At 40.5% G+C, this 18,611-nt stretch overlaps 1 protein-coding gene across 3 annotated transcripts in view; it reads left to right on the top strand.

The window, feature by feature from the left end:
• Positions 1 to 539: 539 nt before the first annotated feature.
• The window catches only part of LOC118913382 (eukaryotic peptide chain release factor GTP-binding subunit ERF3A-like), a 56,144-nt gene continuing 38,072 nt past the window's right edge, over positions 540 to 18,611 (top strand). Inside the window, exons 1-4 of one of the 3 annotated variants that reach the window (XM_057487251.1) lie at positions 540 to 787; positions 907 to 948; positions 1,658 to 1,882; positions 2,898 to 2,931. In XM_057487251.1, coding sequence (XP_057343234.1) covers positions 927 to 948; positions 1,658 to 1,882; positions 2,898 to 2,931 — 281 coding nt within the window. In that variant the 5' untranslated portion in view covers positions 540 to 787; positions 907 to 926. Of the gene's footprint in view, positions 949 to 1,657; positions 1,883 to 2,897; positions 2,932 to 5,840; positions 6,108 to 18,611 lie in introns of those variants that run through there. The other 2 variants (XM_057487252.1, XM_057487250.1) reach the window with 2 other exon arrangements.

The raw sequence follows: 18,611 nt of genomic DNA, 5'->3' as shown, positions 1-18,611 counted from the left end.
GATTCTTTAAAGCAAGGGCACTTTCATACCAGAGTATCATTAGGCTTTCAGATATAAAAAGAAACTTAAACATTTAAGTATCAGTATATATTTCTCATACATCTCTTTCAGCGATATCATAAGTAGATTTTCAGTGTGACAATTGTGTAAACTGGATTGTTTCTTGATCTTAGAATTCTAATAGAGGGACAAAACCAGTGTCATTTTAATCATTTCTGAGATGTCATAAGGGCCCATACACATTTCAGGGACTTTATATGAATGTCCTTTGTACTTTCTTGGTATCGAATAGAACTTATTCAAGGATCTTGATGATAAAATATGTATGATCATAGAATTTTTAAAAGGGCTAATCATAGCCTTTGACTACAGCTACCAAGAGAAACTAGAGAAGTAATGTGTCTTTGTTGAGCAAAATCTTACTAATCTGATCTGTGTATGCTGCTGATTACTCTTTAAATATCTGTGACAGAAAAGTTTTTGAAGCAAAATATGAGAACAAGCATACTTTTATGAGTACATTTCCGTTACTGAAAAGGTTTCAAAATTGGCTGTGATTGGCAGATTTTTAGAAGTAGGTTAAACAGACTTATAGTTTGAAAACCTGAGTTAGTTGCCATTAGTTAGGTCTGGATTATTGAGATTTTTGTTGGGTTATTGAATTTATGTTTTTACTGTATTTTAGAACATAAATAAAATGGATGTGTATTTTCAATTTTTAATAGAACTTATTTCTATTAAATAGCACCTGTGGAACTTTCTCAAGAGGAACAATTGTTGTGTGAAGGTAAGCATCTACAATATGACTCTTTGAATATCTAATTGAAAAAACATTTAAGTTGTCTGTAGTGTATAAAGCTAAATATTGTTTTGTAAATATATATTATATCTCAATTTCTTGTCTAGGTTCAAATTCAGCTGTTAGCATGGAACTTTCAGAACCTGTTGGTAAGAAAATTTCTGACCATATTAATACAGTATTATGACACTCTTTCACTCTCAAGATTTAAGGTGCAAATGTAAGTGTCATGATTATTGTAATGCCTACATTTAACGCTGACATTGAATCTTTGTGTTTGGATCGACAATGCCATGATAAATTTAGTAGTTGTCAATATAGAGGAATTGGGTGGAAGAATGGTAAAGTCAGTTTAAATAGTTATACTTGTTCCATTTACTTTGTGAAAAATTTCCTTCCTTTTTGTAACTTTCTTATTTTTAAGGGTTTTATATTTCCAAAAAGTTGATACCAAAGATATTACTTGTAGAGGAAAAAGAAAAGAGCCCCTAAATCCTGTGTCCTGGTTTTAAACTTTCCCTTTTTTCCACTGTCAGGGCATTTTGACACTGGAGTTACTGGGCTGTTACAGATGATACATCTCCTGTTCACACTTTGTTTGTCCTAATGGAATGAAGCTTTATAAAAATAGTAATCTCTTGTAGTCTCTGAGTCAGAGCTCTGATGTCAGCAGTGAAGCCAGCTTGAAATCTATTATCCATTTCTGTTGTGAAAGATACTTTCCTATATGTCACTAGACATTGGAAAGTGGAACTAAATATGCAAAGTTCTATTTGTTGTTTGAAAGCATCTGTGTTTTAAAGTATAGACTCTAAATATTTTACCAGAATACTGAGTTAAAATACCTTATTTCGGTAGAAAATGGGGAGACAGAAATGTCCCCAGAAGAATCATGGGAGCACAAAGAAGAAACCAGTGAAGCAGAGCCAGTGGGTGGCTCCTTGGGAGGTGGAAGGCCCCCAGAGGAAAGTGCCCAGGAGATGATGGAGGAGGAAGAGGAGATACCAGAACCCAAATCTGTGGATGCACTGCCAGGCGCTCCTAAGAAGGAACACGTAAATGTAGTATTCATGGGGCATGTGGGTAAGTTGCATTCACAGCAATAAGAAATGACCAGTTACTGCATACAACAAACAGAACATCTTGGCTACTTGGAGATGTTTAGTGAAACTGGAATTGATCTAAAATGTCTTGACTTTTAACTTGATTTTTTGGCTGGCAAAAAATTGCCAGCACTTTATTCTTGAAGGTTGGGCCGATTAACAGTTGTATAATGGAATAGAAGCTGGAAGAAAATAAGCTACAGTATATTTCTATGATGCATAATTGATCTCTAGACCACTGATGATGGCTCAGCATATTATGACATTTATTAATTAACATTCTAGAAAATGTGCCTATTTTTTTGTGTGAACTTCAGTTATTCTGTTAACTTTATAGGATTGACTTTACTATGTAGTTTGATTTTGCGTAATGTAAGAAATTAATTGGAGTGAGTTCTGGATGCTAGTCAGGTTGCTGGTTTAGCACAAAACAAAACCCTATTTTATTTATTCAGGTATTCTCTGTCTGACTTAGTCCCAAAATTGTGAAAGGAAAATACAGGATTATGTGTCCTTTTTTCTTCTCTTTATCTCTGGCTTCCCCTATTCTTTTTTAGTAGTGAGAACCCTTTTGAAATTTGTAAAGGCACACCTGTATCTGCTAAGAGTGAAAGGCAGGCTGACCACCTAAATGGAGCTCTCAGTCCTGGTCTGCTCTTGCTGTCCACTGAGGCTCCACTGCGGTAATTTATATTCTGTTGTTGCTGTGCTCTGAGCTAACGGTCAGGGAGGAATCTGTCCAAAAATTCATTTCTTTATCAGTAAAGCAGTTCTCAGTCATTGTTGAGCTGCAGGACATCTTAGCAGCTTCATTTTACAAAGAGGAAGGTAACTAGCTAGAGTGTGTGCCCCAAATTCCTATCATTTCAGTTGCTGTTGCAAGATGTAATTATATCAGCTAAATGATGCCTTCAGTTGTTGGTGTATTTAATTGTTGGTATTTGGGGTTTTTGTCTTTTACACCTGGTTTACACATTGTTGATGATTACTTTTAGATGCTGGCAAGTCAACCATTGGAGGACAAATAATGTAAGTATTTTCTGTTAAATAATAGTTAATTTAATGGAATGTTTTGGGCATTGCAAACATTCACACAAAGGGGATAAAACAGATTACCCCAACTTAAGAAAAATTAATAATAAAATGACATTACTTGTAGGGAAAGCTGATGTTAAGTAGTTTTTGCAGTATGATCGTTGTTAGAATTTTCTGATGGAATTTAGGTCTTCTCTAAAATCTTCTGTCATCACCACCAGGAGCATAAATGGATTTATGAAAGCAGCGTTTTAGATTTTTTTATAAAAACTAATACAGAATCCTAGATTATAGGAAATGTCAGTCTGCTTTGAATATAATTTTCTTGGGAGTAATGAAAAGCAGTTCTTGAATTAGGTGCATGGGGGAAAGTTTTTTCTAATCCATCAACTCCTTAAATTTATAATCAAAGATAGGTGGTTGGCTAACATGCTAAGATTAGAAGATATGAAAACACCATGGTTGAACTTTAGTGTGTTCAATATTAGTATTCTAATATTGAAAATCTTTTTAATTAAAAGGCTTTTCTTTTTTTTAATTGAAGTATCATTGATTTACAGTCTTTTAGTTTCAAACGTACAACACAATGGTTCAACAGTTACGCATATTATTAAATCCTCATCCTCTCTAGTGTGATTACTGTTGATCAACGTAGAAAAATGTTACAGAATCATTGACTATGTTCTCCATGCTTTACTATTCTGACCAAATTATACTGTGATTGTGAATTATTGTGTCCTTTTATCCCCCTCAGCCTCTTTCCCCACCAGCTTGGTAACCATTAGTCACTTCTCAGTGTCTGAGTCTACTGCTGTTTTGTTCCATCTGTTTTGCTTTGTTTTTATATTCTACAAATAAGTGAAATCATACGGTATTTGTCTTTATCTGGCTTATTTCCCTGAGCATAATACCTTCTAGATCCATCCATGTTGTTGGAAATGGCAGTATTTATTTTCTTTCTATGGCTGAATAATATTCCATTATGTATATATACCAAATCTTTATCCTTTAGATAAATGTATCTATCCTTCATTCTATTGAAATTTATCTATCTTTTATTTTATTGATGGACACTTAGATTGCTTCCATACCTTGGTTATTGCAAATAGTGCAGCAATAAACATAGGGGTGCATATGCCTTTCAAAATCAGGGATTTTGTTTTTTTTTGGGGGGTAAATTACTGGGTCAAATGGTATTTCTATTTTTAGTTTTTTGAGGAACCTCCATACTGTTTACCACAGCAATTGCACCAATTTACATTCCCACCAAAGTGTAGGAGGGTTCTCCTTTCTCCACATCCTCAGCAGCATTTGTTATTTCTTGTCTTCAGATAGTGGCCATCCTGACTGGTGTGAGGTGATACCTCAGTGTGGTTTTAATTTGCATTTCCCTTATGATTAGCGATGTGGATCTTTGCATGTGCCTGCTGGTCCTTTGTATTTCTTCTTTGGAGAAGTGTCTGTTCACGTCCTTTCCCCAGTTTTTAATTGGGTTATTGTTTTTTGGGTGTTGAGGCACATGAGTTCTTCATATATTTTCGATGTTAACACTTTATCAGATGGGTTGTTTACAAATATATTCTCCCCTACTGCAGGATAAGGCCTTTCATTTTTAATCCCTCCTAAATCAGACCCATTTCTTTAAACTATATCATCAGAGGATTCAGAGGGCATATCTTCATGGTTTTGCTTTAAATAATCTTAGTTGGTAATCTTGCCGGTTACTTGTGAAAATTTCCACAACAGACCCTAAAAGAAGCTATTAAAAAGGAATCCTTACCTAAGGCTCTATGGATGGACATGTTGGGCCCACTTTATGTATTTTAGAAGAATATATTTTTTGCTTATTGGCTGTAATTTTGTTTGGCATTTTCCTGGGCTTCTATGGTTGGTTGGAAGCATGCTCTGTAGATGACTGCAGAGCACACATAGAGATGAAGGCCAGAACAGAAAGGCTTTGATTTGGATAGATTGTGGCAAGGGAATGGTTAGTTATTACTAAGGAATTATTTAAAAATTATAATCTCTTTTTGACAAATATTTATAAAATATTAAATATTGAAATGTATTAGACCTAATTTCTTGGACAACACTGTTGGAATTAATTTTGTTTAGTATTTACATTTGCTTTTTAAAAAAATTTTTATTCTGAAATAATTTGACTTGGAGAAATGTTGCAAAAACAGTATAGGCTTCCTATTTGTCTTTCATTCAGCATACCTTAATGTTAACATTAAATAACTATAGTACAGTCATCAAAACTAGGAAGTTAACATTGGTGCAAAATTAACTAAACTATGTAGGTCTGACTTGAATTTTACCAGTTTCTCCACTAATGTAGTTTTTCTGTTCTAGAAGTGTGCACTGCATTTAGTTGTTAAGTCTCCTTATTCTCCTCTCACTTGTGACATTTACTCAGTCTTGTCTTTCATGATCATCATCATTTGAAGAGTGCTATTCAGTGGCTTTATATGTTCTTGTATTGGGTTTGAGTGATGCTTTTTACAAAAAAATTGAGTTTATAGATTTTGGGCAAAATATCACTGAAGATACGTTGTACTCTTATCAGAGCATTCGATCAGGGGTACATAATGTCAGTATTTGGCATGTTTTGTTGATTACTGGTGATGTTAGTCATGATTACTTGGTTAAGGTGATGTCTGCCAGGATTCTCCAATGTAAAGTTATTTTTTCCCTGTTATCCTGGAGAAGATAATTTGAGACTATGTAAATGTCTTTTCCACAGAAATTTTCCATGATTGCACCATCTATCCAGTGGTACCTTTACTTTAAAATAGTTGTTTTCTGAAGTTGAAATTCCCTGCAAGGGCTTTAAATTTCCTTAACTTCATTGAATAATTTGTGAGTAATTAAGTGCTTCTTTTGTCTTCAAATGTTTTCAGGTATTTGACTGGAATGGTTGACAAAAGGACACTTGAGAAATATGAAAGAGAAGCTAAAGAGAAAAACAGAGAGACTTCATATAGTAAACTTTTATGATAATGATAAATACCTTTTAGGGAAATGCTGCCTGCTTAATGCTTCTGCAGTCTACTAAGATGTAAGTTCATGAAGTCTAAAATTGTGTCGTAACAAAGGAAAAGCTTCCCTTCCCCTCACAGCACACAGCAGATCAGTTCGTCATGACTTTATAACTTACACAGAGAAAACTTGGAAACATCCAAACATCCTGTTGAGTAATAGACTTGCTCAGTAAATTATAAAACACTTATTTAATTGGATCATTACCTGACAACTAAATGCATTTATAGAATTTATAATAAGCAGTAGTAGAACTTAGATTGTAATGGAATTCGGGGAGAAAGCAGGTGACATAATAGTACTTCAGATATGATCATTAATTATGTAAATACTGGGAAGAAGAAAAGCATATGGACAGAATGGAAAAAATCTATTGAATATACAGCATCAGGTAGCAGTGTAACTCATGACCGGAGGAGCTATTTAGGTAGACAGTGGCAGCCTTTCAGAGACAGTAGAAAACGGAGGCCATGGCTGCAGTTCTAGAGTTGGGAGCAGGGACAGCGACTGGGGGTGAGAACCTTGTGGGCACAGGAGCAAAGGCCCAAAGGCAGAGGCGAGCTTATGTGTTCATGAGCAGAGAAGAGTCAGGTTTGGCTAGAGGTTTAAAAAGGAAAGTGAGATAAAAATGACATTAAGAGACAGGCAGAAAGGAAGATCATTTCCGGCATGTAAAAAAAATTTCTTTTTGGTATCAATCTACAATTACCATAAGAACATTATGTTTATTTGGCTCCCCCCTTAACCAAGTACCCCGCACAAGCCCCATTAGAGTCACTGTCTGTCAGCGTAGTGAGATGGTGTAGAATCACTACTTGTCTTCTCTGTGTAGCCTAGCCCTCCCCCATAAAACCCCACATTATACATGCTAATCATAATGCCCCCTTTCTTTTATCCTACCCTTATCCCTCCCTTCCCCCCCATCCTCCTCAGTCCCTTTCCCTTTGTAACTGTTAGTCCATTCTTGGGTTCTGTGATTCTGCTGCTGTTTTGTTCCTTCAGTTTTTCCTTTGTTCTTATACTCCAGAGATGAGTGAAATCATTTGGTACTTGTCTTTCTCTGCCTGGCTTATTTCACTGAGCATAATACCCTCTAGCTCCATCCATATTGTTGCAAATGGTAGGATTTGTTTTCTTCTTATGGCTGAATTATATTCCATTGTGCATATGTACCACATATTTTTATCCATTCATCTACTGATGGACACGTAGGTTGTTTCCATTTCTTGGCTGTTGTAAATAGTACTGCGATAAACATAGGGGTGCATATGTCATTTTCAAAATGGGCTGCTGTATTCTTAGGGTAAATTCCTAGAAGTGGAATTCCTGGGTCAAATGGTATTTCTATTTTGAGCTTTTTGAGGAAATTCCATATAGCTTTCCACAATGGTTGAACGATTTTACATTCCCATGAACATCATAGGAGGGTTCCCCTTTCTCCACATCCTTGCCAACATTTGTTGTTGTTTGTGTTTTGGATGGTGGTGATCCTTACTGGTGTGAGGTGATATCTCATTGTGGTTTTAATTTGCATTTCTCTGATGACAAGCGATGTGGCGCATCTTGTCATGTGTCTATTTGCCATCTGAATTTCTTCTTTGGAGAACTGTCTGTTCAGCTCCCCTGCCCACTTTTTAATTGGATTATTTGGTTTTTGTTTGTTGAGCTGTGTTAGCTCTTTATATATTTTGGATGTCAGCCCTTTATCAGATCTTTCATTTATGAATATATTGTCCCTTACTGTAGGATGTCCTTTTGTTCAGTTGATGGTGTTCTTTACTGTACAGAAGCTTTTAAGCTTGATATAGTCCCATTTGTACATTTTTGTTTTTGTTTCCCTTGCCTGGGTAGATACGTTCGTGAAGAAGTTGCTCATGTTTATGTCCAAGAGATTTTTGCCTGTTTTTGTCTAAGACTTTTATGGTTTCATGACTTACATTCAGGTCTGTGATCCACTTCGAATATACTTTTGTGTATGGGGTTAGACAGTGACCCATGTTTCCTCCTCTTTTGCAGCCACCACCTCGGGCTTTGGAGCTATGACCCAGATCACCCGCAGCAGGATCAGTTGCTTAGTGTATGAAGTACCACCTCATTGCCCTTCATGTCTGGGGTTCCAGCAGGCCCTGCTGGCAGTGGGGGCTTTGGGATGAGCAAGGCTGCCCCCAACAGCAGCTCCACCACCAGGACGTTCCACTTTGCGGCAAGGCAGAGTCGGAAAACTGGTGGTACAGCACCTTTCAAAGGAGGCTTGATTTAGAAATCCCAGGGTGCTGCTGGCCAGAATACACCCTCTGTCTGCCACGTGGCCAGCACACCTCAGAACACATCTGTGTTTGCAGGTGAGATTTGGAATCGGCTCGGTCTCCCGTGCCAGGTACTGTTTTAAGTGCCGACACAGTCTCCGCTCTCAGAGCTATACGCTGTGGTGAAGAGACAGATGTTATCACAGATGTTATCTGTGAACAGCATCAGGTAGCAGTGTAACTCATGACCGGAGGAGCTATTTAGGTAGTCAGCGGCAGCCTTTCTGACACAATAGGAAACAGGCCATGGCCACAGTTCCAGAGTTGGGAGCAAGGACAGCAGCTGTGTGTGAGTGTGTTGCTGGCACAGGAGTAAAGGCCCGAAGGCAGAGATGCGCTCATGTTTTCATGAGCAGAGAAGAGCCAGGTGTGGCTAGAGGTTTAAAAAGGAAAGTGGGATAAAATGACATTAAGAGACAGGCAGAAAAGAAGATCATTCATGGCCTTTTAAAATGTTTTTTTTTTGTATCAGTCTACAATTACATGCAGAACATTATGTTTACTAGGCTTCCCCCTTCACCAAATGCCCCCCCATACTCCATTACAGTCACTGTCCATCAGTGTACTGAGGTACTGTAGAATCACTACTTGTCCTCTCTGTGTTGCTCAGCCCTTCCCGTGCACCCCCCCACCACATTATACATGCTAATCATAAGGCCACCTTTCTTTTTCCCTGCCGTTATCCCTCACTTCCCTCCCATCCTCCTCAGTCCCTTTCCCTTTGTAAGTGTTAGTTCATTTTTGGGTTCTGTAATTCTGCTGCTCTTTTCTTCCTTCAGTTTTACTTTGTTCTTATACTGCACATATGAGTGAAATCATTTGTTACTTATCTTTCTCCACCTGGCTTATTTCACTGAGCATAGTCCCCTCTAGCTCCATACATGTTGTTGCAAATGGTAGGATTTGTTTTCTTCTTTTGGGTGAATAATATTCCATTGTGTATGTGTACCACATCTTTATCCATTCGTCTAATGATGGACTCTTAGGATGCTTCCATTTCTTGGCTATTGTAAATAGCACCGCCATAAACATATTGGTGCATCTGTCTTTTTCAAACTGGGCTGCTGTATTCTTAGGGTAAATTCCTAGAAGTGAAATTCCTGGGTCAAATTATATTTCTATTTTGAGATTTTTGAGGAACCTCCATACTGCTTTCCACAATGGTTGATCTAGTTTACATTCCCACCAGCAGTGTAGGAGGGTTCCCCTTTGTCTGCAAACTCACCAACATTTGTTGTTGTTTGTCTTTTGGATGGTAGCGATTCTTACTGGAGTATGGTGATACTGTTTCCTTTTGCAGCCACCACCTCGGGCTTTGGAGCTACGACCCAGACCACCAGCAGTGGGACCAGTAGCTCAGTGTTTGACAGCAGCACCTCATCACCCTTCATGTCTGGGGTGTCAGCAGGCCCTGCTCACAGTTGGGGCTTTGGGATGAGCATGGCTGCCCCCCACAGCAGCTCCATCACTGCGGCATTCAGCTTTGGGGAGGACAGAGTGGGAGCAGTGGTGGCACAGCCCCTTTCTGGGGTGGCTTGAGTAAGAACTCCCTGGGTGCAGCTGGCCAGAGCACACCCTTTGCCTTCCACATGGCCAGCATGCCTCAGAACACGTCTGTGTCTGCACATCTGATTTGGCATGGGCTTGGTGCCGGAGTCCAGCTCCAGCTGAGGTGTGGGTCACAAAGGAAAGGACAGCGTCAGCGAGTGAGATGAATGAGGAGACAAAACACCCAATTAAAGTTGTAACATCTCCTGACATCAAGCAGCAGGGTCTTTATTTTTGTATCTTTTTACAGTTTTCATAATGTTGAACATTTTTTAAAATTATGAATAATACATTCCTTTTTCTGTCAGTTTACATAATTTCAGCTTATTACCCTTAAGTAAATATCATTATTTCTTCTAATAGTAGCCATTTAACATTTAATTTTTAACTTTCCCCTAGTCTATTGTGACTAGTAATTCATGTAAGCTACATGCTAGGTGCTAAACAGAAAATGGCATAAGACAGCGTGTGGGTTAAGCGTGTGGGCTATGATTTTTACTTTAAGCATGTAAGATTATATAGACTTTTAGATATGTGTCTAAGGCTATATAAAGTTTAAGCAGGTTATATAAAATGCAAGCTATATGTCTTTTGGTTATTAACTGTAACTATATTATTAATTAAATCCTATCCGACACATGTGGGTTGAGGCTTACATCTGAAATCTAGGGACGGTACTCCTATCACCCATTCCTTAACATTCCTATGAATACAATAAAAACAGCTTATTTTTTTATAATATTCATTCCACAATTTCAGATGTTTACACCTTTCCTCCTGCATCAACAGGCACCAGGGCCTTGCAGTCCTCTTTATCCTTTATATAATAACACTAAATCTGCTCTTACTACCTTACTATTAATATAATAATATTTTATAAATTTATCATAAACTTTTATATATGGGATATTTGTCAATATAATTTTATTTTGATCATAAATTCTTCCTATGAGGGGGTTACCAGAGGTGTCTTCTAATATAATAAGCAACATAAGGGGGGCTCTGGGCAGTGGGGACTATTAATCTTTATTACTTTGCTGTTTCATATGTTTCTTGGGAGAATGGGTTTTTCCATGGCCTAGGTTCCCATAACTCCTTCTCTGCCAATATTCTAAAGAAATCCCCGTTAGTCATGTTTGAATTGTTACAAAGGGGAGGACAAACTGCATCTAGTTTTAAGAGAGGCCTGGGCTGTTCTGCCTCACTTATTTGTGGCAGTATGCCTGGAACAGTTGGTCCCATAACACTGCTTTCATCTCCGGAATTGCTGCTTTGATCAATATTTTGGGTTATGTTATTTACTAAAGATGAATAAATCTTAAGTACATAAGATTTCCCATATATGAGCCCAATCACCAACATCATAACTGCAAAAATAAGTGTGGGAATTAGCAGGGGCCACCTATGAGGTTTCCTGTTTTCAGGATTCCTCCTCGTGCCTGGACCTTGTCAAACAGCATGAGCAGCATGGCCTGCACCAGCTCGGTCTGCAGTACCAGGTGCTGTTTTAAGTGCCGACACGGTCTCCGCTCTAGGAGCTGTATGCTGTGGTGAAGAGAGAGATATTATCACAGATGTTATCTGTAAACAGTGTCAGGTAGCAGTGTAACTCATGACCGGAGGAGCTATTTAGTTAGTCAGTGGCAGCCTTTCTGAGACAATAGAAAACGGAGGCCATGGCCATAGTTCCAGAGTTGGGAGCAGGGACAGCGGCTGGGGTTGAGGACGTTGCAGGCACAGGAGCAAAGGCCCAAAGGCAGACACAAGCCTAATGTTTTCATGAGCAGAGAAGAGCCAGCTGTGGCCAGAGGTTTAAAAAGGAAAGTGGGATAAATTGACATTAAGAGACAGCAGAAAGGAAGATCTTTCATGGCCTTTTTTTTTTTTTTTTGTGAGGGCATCTCTCATATTTATTGATCAAATAGTTGTTAACAACAATAAATTTCTGTATAGGGGGGTCAATACTCAATGCACAATCATTAATCCACCCCAAGCCTAATTTTTATCAGTCTCCAATCTTATGATGCATAACAAACAAGTTCTTACATGGAGTACAAATTCTTACATAGTGAATAAGTTACATGGTGAACAGTGCAAGGGCAGTCATCACAGAAGCTTTCGGTTTTGTTCATGCATTATGAACTATAAACAGTTCAAATATGAATACTCATTTGATTTTTAAACTTGATTTATATGTGGATACCACATTTCTCTATTATTATTATTTTTAATAAAATGCTGAAGTGGTAGGTAGATACGAGATAAAGGTAGAAAACAGAGTTTAGTGTTGTAAGAGAGCAAATGTAGATGATCAGTTGTGTGCCTGTAGACTATGTGTTAATCTGAGCTAGACGAGGGCAATAAACATCCATGTATGCAGAAGATTTCTCTCAGAACAGGGGGGGTGAGGTTCTAAGCCTCACCTCTGTTGATCCCCAATTTCTCACCTGATGACCCCCCTGCGACTGTGCCTGTCTTAGGTTGTTCCTCCCTTGAGGAATCTTACCCGTCTCTGGCTAACCAGTCATCTTCCGGGGCCATACAGGGAAATGTGAAGTTGGTAAGTGAGAGAGAAGCCTTATTGTTTGAAAAGGTTAGCTTTTTACTTCTTTGCGTATTTATGCCCTGTGGCTTCTATGCCCAGCATTTGTCTTGAGGTGTCTTTACCACTTGGAAGAATTATGATACTCAGTAAATTTGATATGAGGCACAAATTCTATTTAAGGGTTGTAATTAGGAAGGAAGAAGAAAAGCTATAGAAGTAGCAGGTGGAAGAAAACCTGGGAAGATTGATTATTTCTTTGACATATCTTCTTGTAGAGTAACTTCAGTATGGATAGGTTTTAAACTACTAATTAAATTATGCACACACATTAACATAATAGGAATATAGTTACCTAACCAAAGCATACCTGTAATTACCAGCCATCTCCAGTGAAACCAAGAAAACCAGTTAGGCACCTTAGGCATTTGTGAAAACTTATCTATGATATGGTGGATATTGTCCGACTGAACTTGAACAGTCTGAGAGAATTCAGATAAATTAGAACAACCCATTCCTGGGGACTGTTCACATCCCATATGTTCTTTTAACAGTAAATAGTCTGTGGTTGTAAGATTTTGGAGTGCTACAGTTTGCACTTCTCCTAATTCTTGGTTGAGTTCCAACAGTATGGATCCAGTCCAATTTGTTGTTTTACTGTATGCACAGGCCAGCTTAGATATCTCCTTCATCATTCTCTTTCATGGCCTTTTTAAATGTTTTTGTTAAAATACTAATGGAAGTCACTATAGAATTTCAGGCAGAAGGAAGTGATTTTATTTGCCATGTGGAAGATGCATGATAAGTAGTTTGGGCCCTGGTAGATTCCGTTTTCCTCACTGAATATAAGAGCTCCTTGGCGCGGGTTAGGAGGAGATGTGTACCAAGAAGGGCCTCGCTCAGTAGTCATTTTGGAGAGGGGGATAAAACGACGTGTGAGAGCTGTGCCGGGCAGTTCTGAAGTCTGGGAAATTGTGGTTAGGAATTTGAAGCAAGGCCAGTCAGCACAGTTGTGTCTGCCCAGCAACATTCAGTCTTGAGGTGTGAACCTAAAATCAGTGGATAGAGAGTAAACCCAACCTGGTTAAATGGCACAGGGAGCAAGAGGAGCAGGGGGCTGACTACAGGCCCTGATGAGGCAGACGATCTGGAGTGGGTGCGGTTGGCACGGGAGCAGGGACAGTACTGTGCTCGCAGCAGAGATCTGGGGGCAAGAGCAGTTCCGGATTGTGATAAGGTGTGACCCCCTGAGGTTGGGTGTGGGGGAAGAGTACATTGCAAGGTCAGCACCTCGGGGGGCACCCTCCCCACCTCAGGCCTAGAGAGATACAGTTACATGTGAGAGGACCTTCCCAGAGAACTGCTGTGGAGGGTAGCCCAGCACTGGGCAGGAGACTCCATGAGGGCAAGCATGTGCAGGAGACCGAGTTCGAGTGGGCCTCTGGGAGGATGGGGGCTGACTGTGGGGTGGGGCTGCGGTGAAGTAGAGAGGTGGCAGGCAAACGGGGAGGAGACATAACGTTAGTCCTGATAGAAGAGAGGTCCACTCAGTGTCCCCCTCAGCTGAGTTGTGGTGCCCAAGGGAGTGCAAAGGTTCTCCTCAGGTGGCCAAAGGACAGCTCGGGCTCTGCTGCAGTGGTGGGGGGGGCAGGCTCACCTGGAGCACAGGGTTTAGGACCCAGTCACCCATGTGCTTCCTTACCAAGGGTGAGCTGGATAGCGGTGTGGGCTAAGGGATCCTGTGGGGATGCGTTTGCAAGCAGACCTCCCCCCAGTTCATTACCGCCTTCTTTGACACCTTCTGCTTGTGGGTCTAGTTTTCACAGTTCTTTGCAGTCTCTTCATTCTAGGCACATCCACACCCACCTTTGGTCAGAACACCCCTGGGGTAGGTGCATCGGGCAGCAGCCTCTCCTCTGTGGTGTCCTCAGCACCTGCCCAGGGCTTTGCTGCACCTGGAACCTTTGGTAAGCCACAAGTCTCTCTAGTCAGGGTGACCTGGATATTCCTTGAAGATGGGGTGGGGTTATTGGGGTAGCATTGTCTATTTTCCTTGGTCCTTGTCTCCACCACAAAAAAGAATCAAAAGGCAGAGACACAGCAGTGAAGCAGAGGAAAAGTTTTATTTAAAGTGCTTACAGAAAAAGTGCAGGCAACTTCAGAGAGAGACAGCACCCTGAAAGGTTGAAAAGAAAGTTTAAAGTGAAAAGGTTATGCACTTAGAAAGTGCAGGCGACATCAGGGAGAGGAGCGCCCTGACAGCTTGGGGGTTCCTCCTTATAAGGATTCTTCAGAAATGTGACTAAGGGCTGGTGTTGCAGACCTGTTGGGTGGTCTTTGAATAATACTTAGAACTAACTTAACACAAGCAACTTCCTGCTGTGATTTCTCCCTGGGAGCTGAGCCTTCTTGGTCTGGGAGCATATCAAACAAGACTGCCTGGGGGTGCGCCCCCAGGGTGGGCTGAGATATTGTCTGTTTGCTAAAGAGTAAGTTAAGAATCTTACTTCTTAACTTCCTGGGTATTAAAACACAATCTTATTTTTAAGATGAAATCCTTCCTGCCTGTGACTATGTTGTTTATGCTGGGCTTGCTTGCCATTTTTAATCGCCCAGATTGCAAACTACTTGAATAGGGCCAAAGGAGAAAAAAAAACAGCATGTAGGTTAAGTCAAAAAAATAAGGTGGGCCTGCATGATTAACACAATAAAGCCATGGGTTATGCTGAGGTACTGTCCTTTCTCTGGGGAATATTCAAACATTCCAGGACAATATTTTAAAATTCCATATCCAAATCTTACCTGCAATCTCAGATGTGTCCTGACATGTGCTGGCCATGTGAAAGATAGAGGGTGGGTGCTCTGGCCAACCACATCGAGGGAGTTTGGATTCAACCTTCCCCAGAAAGGGTTCCTGAGACCAGTTCTCCCACTACGTACAGACCCAACGCCGAATGTCCCAGTGGTGGAGCTGCTGTGGGGCGCAGTCATGCTCATCCGAAAGCCCCCAATGCCAGCGGGACCTGCTGACACCCTGGATGTAAAAGGCGATGAGGTGGTGCTGCCAAAGACTGACCTACAGGTCCCGCTGCTGGTGGTGAGGGACATAGCTCCAAAGGCCAAGGTGATGGCTGCAAAAAAGGAGGAAACATGGATCATTGTCCAACCCCATACACAAAAGTAAATTCAAAATGGATGAAAGACGTGAATCTAAGTCATGAAACCATAAAACTCTTAGAAAAAAACACGCAAAAATCTCTTGGACATAAACATGAGCAACTTCTTCATAAACATATTTCCCCAGGCAAGGGAAACAAAAACAGAAAAGAACAAATGGGACTACATCAAGCTTAAAAGCTTCTGTACAGAAAAGAACACAACCAACAGAAAAAAAGGACATTCTACAGTAAGGGAGAATATATTCATGAATAAAAGACCTGATAAAGGGCTGACAACCAAAATATATAAAGAGCTAACACAGCTCAACAAACAAAAACCAAATAATACAATTAAAAAATGGGCAGGGGAGCTGAAAAGAGAGTTCTCCAAAGAAGAAATTCAGATGGCAAATAGACACATGAAAAGATGCGCCACATTGCTTGTCATCAGAGAAACGCAAATTAAAACCACAATGAGATATCACCTCACACCAGTAAGGATCACCATCATCCAAAACACAAACAACAACAAATGTTGGGGAGGATGTGGGGAAAGGGGAACCTCCTATGATGGTCGTGGTAATGTAAAATCGTTCAATCATTGTGGAAAGCAACATGGAGGTTCCTCAAAAAGCTCAAAATAGAAATACCACTTGACACAGGAATACCGCTCCTAGGAATTTACTCTAGGAATACAGCAGCTCCGTGTGAAAAAGACACAGGCACCAATGTTTATTGCAGAACTGTTTACAACAGCCAAGAAATGGAAACAACCTATATGTCCATCAGTAGATGAATGGATAAAAAAGATGTGATACATATGCACAATGGAATATAATACAGCTATAAGAAGAAAACAAATCCTACCATATACAACAACATGGATGGAGCTAGAAGAGACTATGCTCAGTGAAATAAGCCAGGTGGAGAAAGACAACTAACAAATGATTTCACTCATATGTGGAGCATAAGAACAAAGAAAAACTAAAGGAAGAAAAGAGCAGCAGAATTACAGAACCCAAAAATGAACTAACACTTACAAAGGGAAAGGGACTGAGGAGGATGGGAGGGAAGGGAGGGATAAAGGTTGGGAAAAAGAAACGGACCCTTATGATTGGCATGTATAATTTAGGGGGGGCACGGGAAGGTCTGAGTAACACAGAGAGGACAAGTAGTGATTCTACAGTACCTCAGTACACTGATGGACAGTGACTGTAATGGCGTATGGGGGGTTATTTGCTGAAGGGGGAAGCCTAGTAAACATAATGACCTGCATGTCATTGTAGACTGATACCCAAAAAAAAAACATTTTAAAAGGCCATGAATGATCTTCTCTTCTGCCTGTCTCTTAATGTCATTTCATCCCGCTTTCCTTTTTAAACCTCTAGCCACACCTGGCTCTTCTCTGCTCATGAAAACATGAGCGCATCTCTGCCTTCGGGCCTTTACTCCTGTGCCGGCAACACACTCACACACAGCCGCTGTCCCTGCTCCCAACTCTGAAACTGCGGCCATGGCCTCAGTTTGCTATTGTGTCAGAAACGCTGCCGTTGACTACCTAAACAGCTCCTCCGGTCTTGAGTTTCACTGCTACCTGACGCTGTTTATGGATAACTTCTGTAATAACATCTAAATCTTCACCACAGCTTACAGCTCCAAAAGCAGAGACTGTGTCAGCACTTAAAACAGCGCCTTGCACTGCAGATCAAGGCCTTTCCAAATCTCACCTGCAATCCCAGAAGTGTCCTGAGGTGTGCCGGCCAGGTGGAAGGTAGAGGGTGTGCTCTGGCCAGCTGCATCCAGGGAGCTCGGTTTCAACGCTCCCCAGAAAGGGTTCTTGAGACCAGTTCTCCCACTCCGTCCTGACCCGACGCCGAAAGCCCCAGAGGTGGAGCTGCTGTGGGGCGCAGCCATCCTCAGCCCACTGCCAGTGGGGCCTGCTGACACCCTGGATGTGAAGGGCGAGGAGATGGTGCTGCCGAACACTGATGTATTGGTTCCGCAGCTGCTGGTCTGGGTCACGGCTCGAAAGCCCGAGGTCATGGCTGCAAGAAAGGAGGAAACATGGATCATTGCCTTGCCCCATACACAAAAGTAAATTCCAAATGGATCAAACCCCTGAATGTAAGCCATGAAACCATAAAACTCTTAGAGAAAGACAGGCAAAAGTCTCTTAGACATAAACATGAGTGACTTCTCCATGAATATATCTCCCCAGGCAAGGGAAAGAAAAGCAAAAATGAACAAGTGGGACGATATCAAGCTTAAAAGCTTCTGTACAGTAAAGGGCACCACCAACAGAACAAAAGGGCAACCTACAGTATGGGAGAATATATTCATAAATGACAGATCCGATAAAGGGTTGACATCCAAAATATATAAAGAGCTAACACACCTTAACAAACAAAAAGCAAATATTGCAATAAGAAAATGACCAGGAAAGCTGAACAGGCAGTTCTCCAAAGAAGAACGTCAGATGGCAGGTAGACACATGAAAGGATGCGCAATATCGCTTGCCATCAGAGAAATGCAAATTAAAGCACAATGAGATATGACCTCACATGAGTAAGGATGGCCGCCATCCAAAACACAAACAACAACAAATGATGGCGAGGATGTGTAAGAAGGGGAACCTCCTATGATGGTCGTGGTAATGTAAAATCGTTCAACCATTGTGGAAAGCAATATGGAGGTTAATCAAAAAGCTCAAAATAGAAATAACATTTGACACAGGAATACCACTCCTAAGAATTTACTCTAGGAATGCAGCAGCCCAGTATGAGAAAGACATATGCACCCCTTTGTTTATCGCAGCACTATTTACAACAGCCAAGAAATGGAAACAACCTACATGTCCATCAGTAGATGAATGTATGCACAATGGACTATAATTCAGCCATAAGAAGAAAACAAATCCTACCATTTGCAACAACATGGATGGAGCTAGAGGGGACTATGCTCAGTGAAATAAGCCAGGTGGAGAAAGACAACTAACAAATGATTTCACTCATATGTGGAGCATAAGAACAAAGAAAAACTGAAGGAAGAAAAGAGCAGCAGAATTACAGAACCGAAAAA

This window comes from Manis pentadactyla, chromosome 10 (assembly GCF_030020395.1).
Source record: "Manis pentadactyla isolate mManPen7 chromosome 10, mManPen7.hap1, whole genome shotgun sequence".
Taxonomy (NCBI): domain Eukaryota; kingdom Metazoa; phylum Chordata; class Mammalia; order Pholidota; family Manidae; genus Manis; species Manis pentadactyla.
The sequence above is the reverse complement of the archived record's forward strand: the minus strand, read 5'-3'. Positions and strand labels throughout refer to the sequence as shown.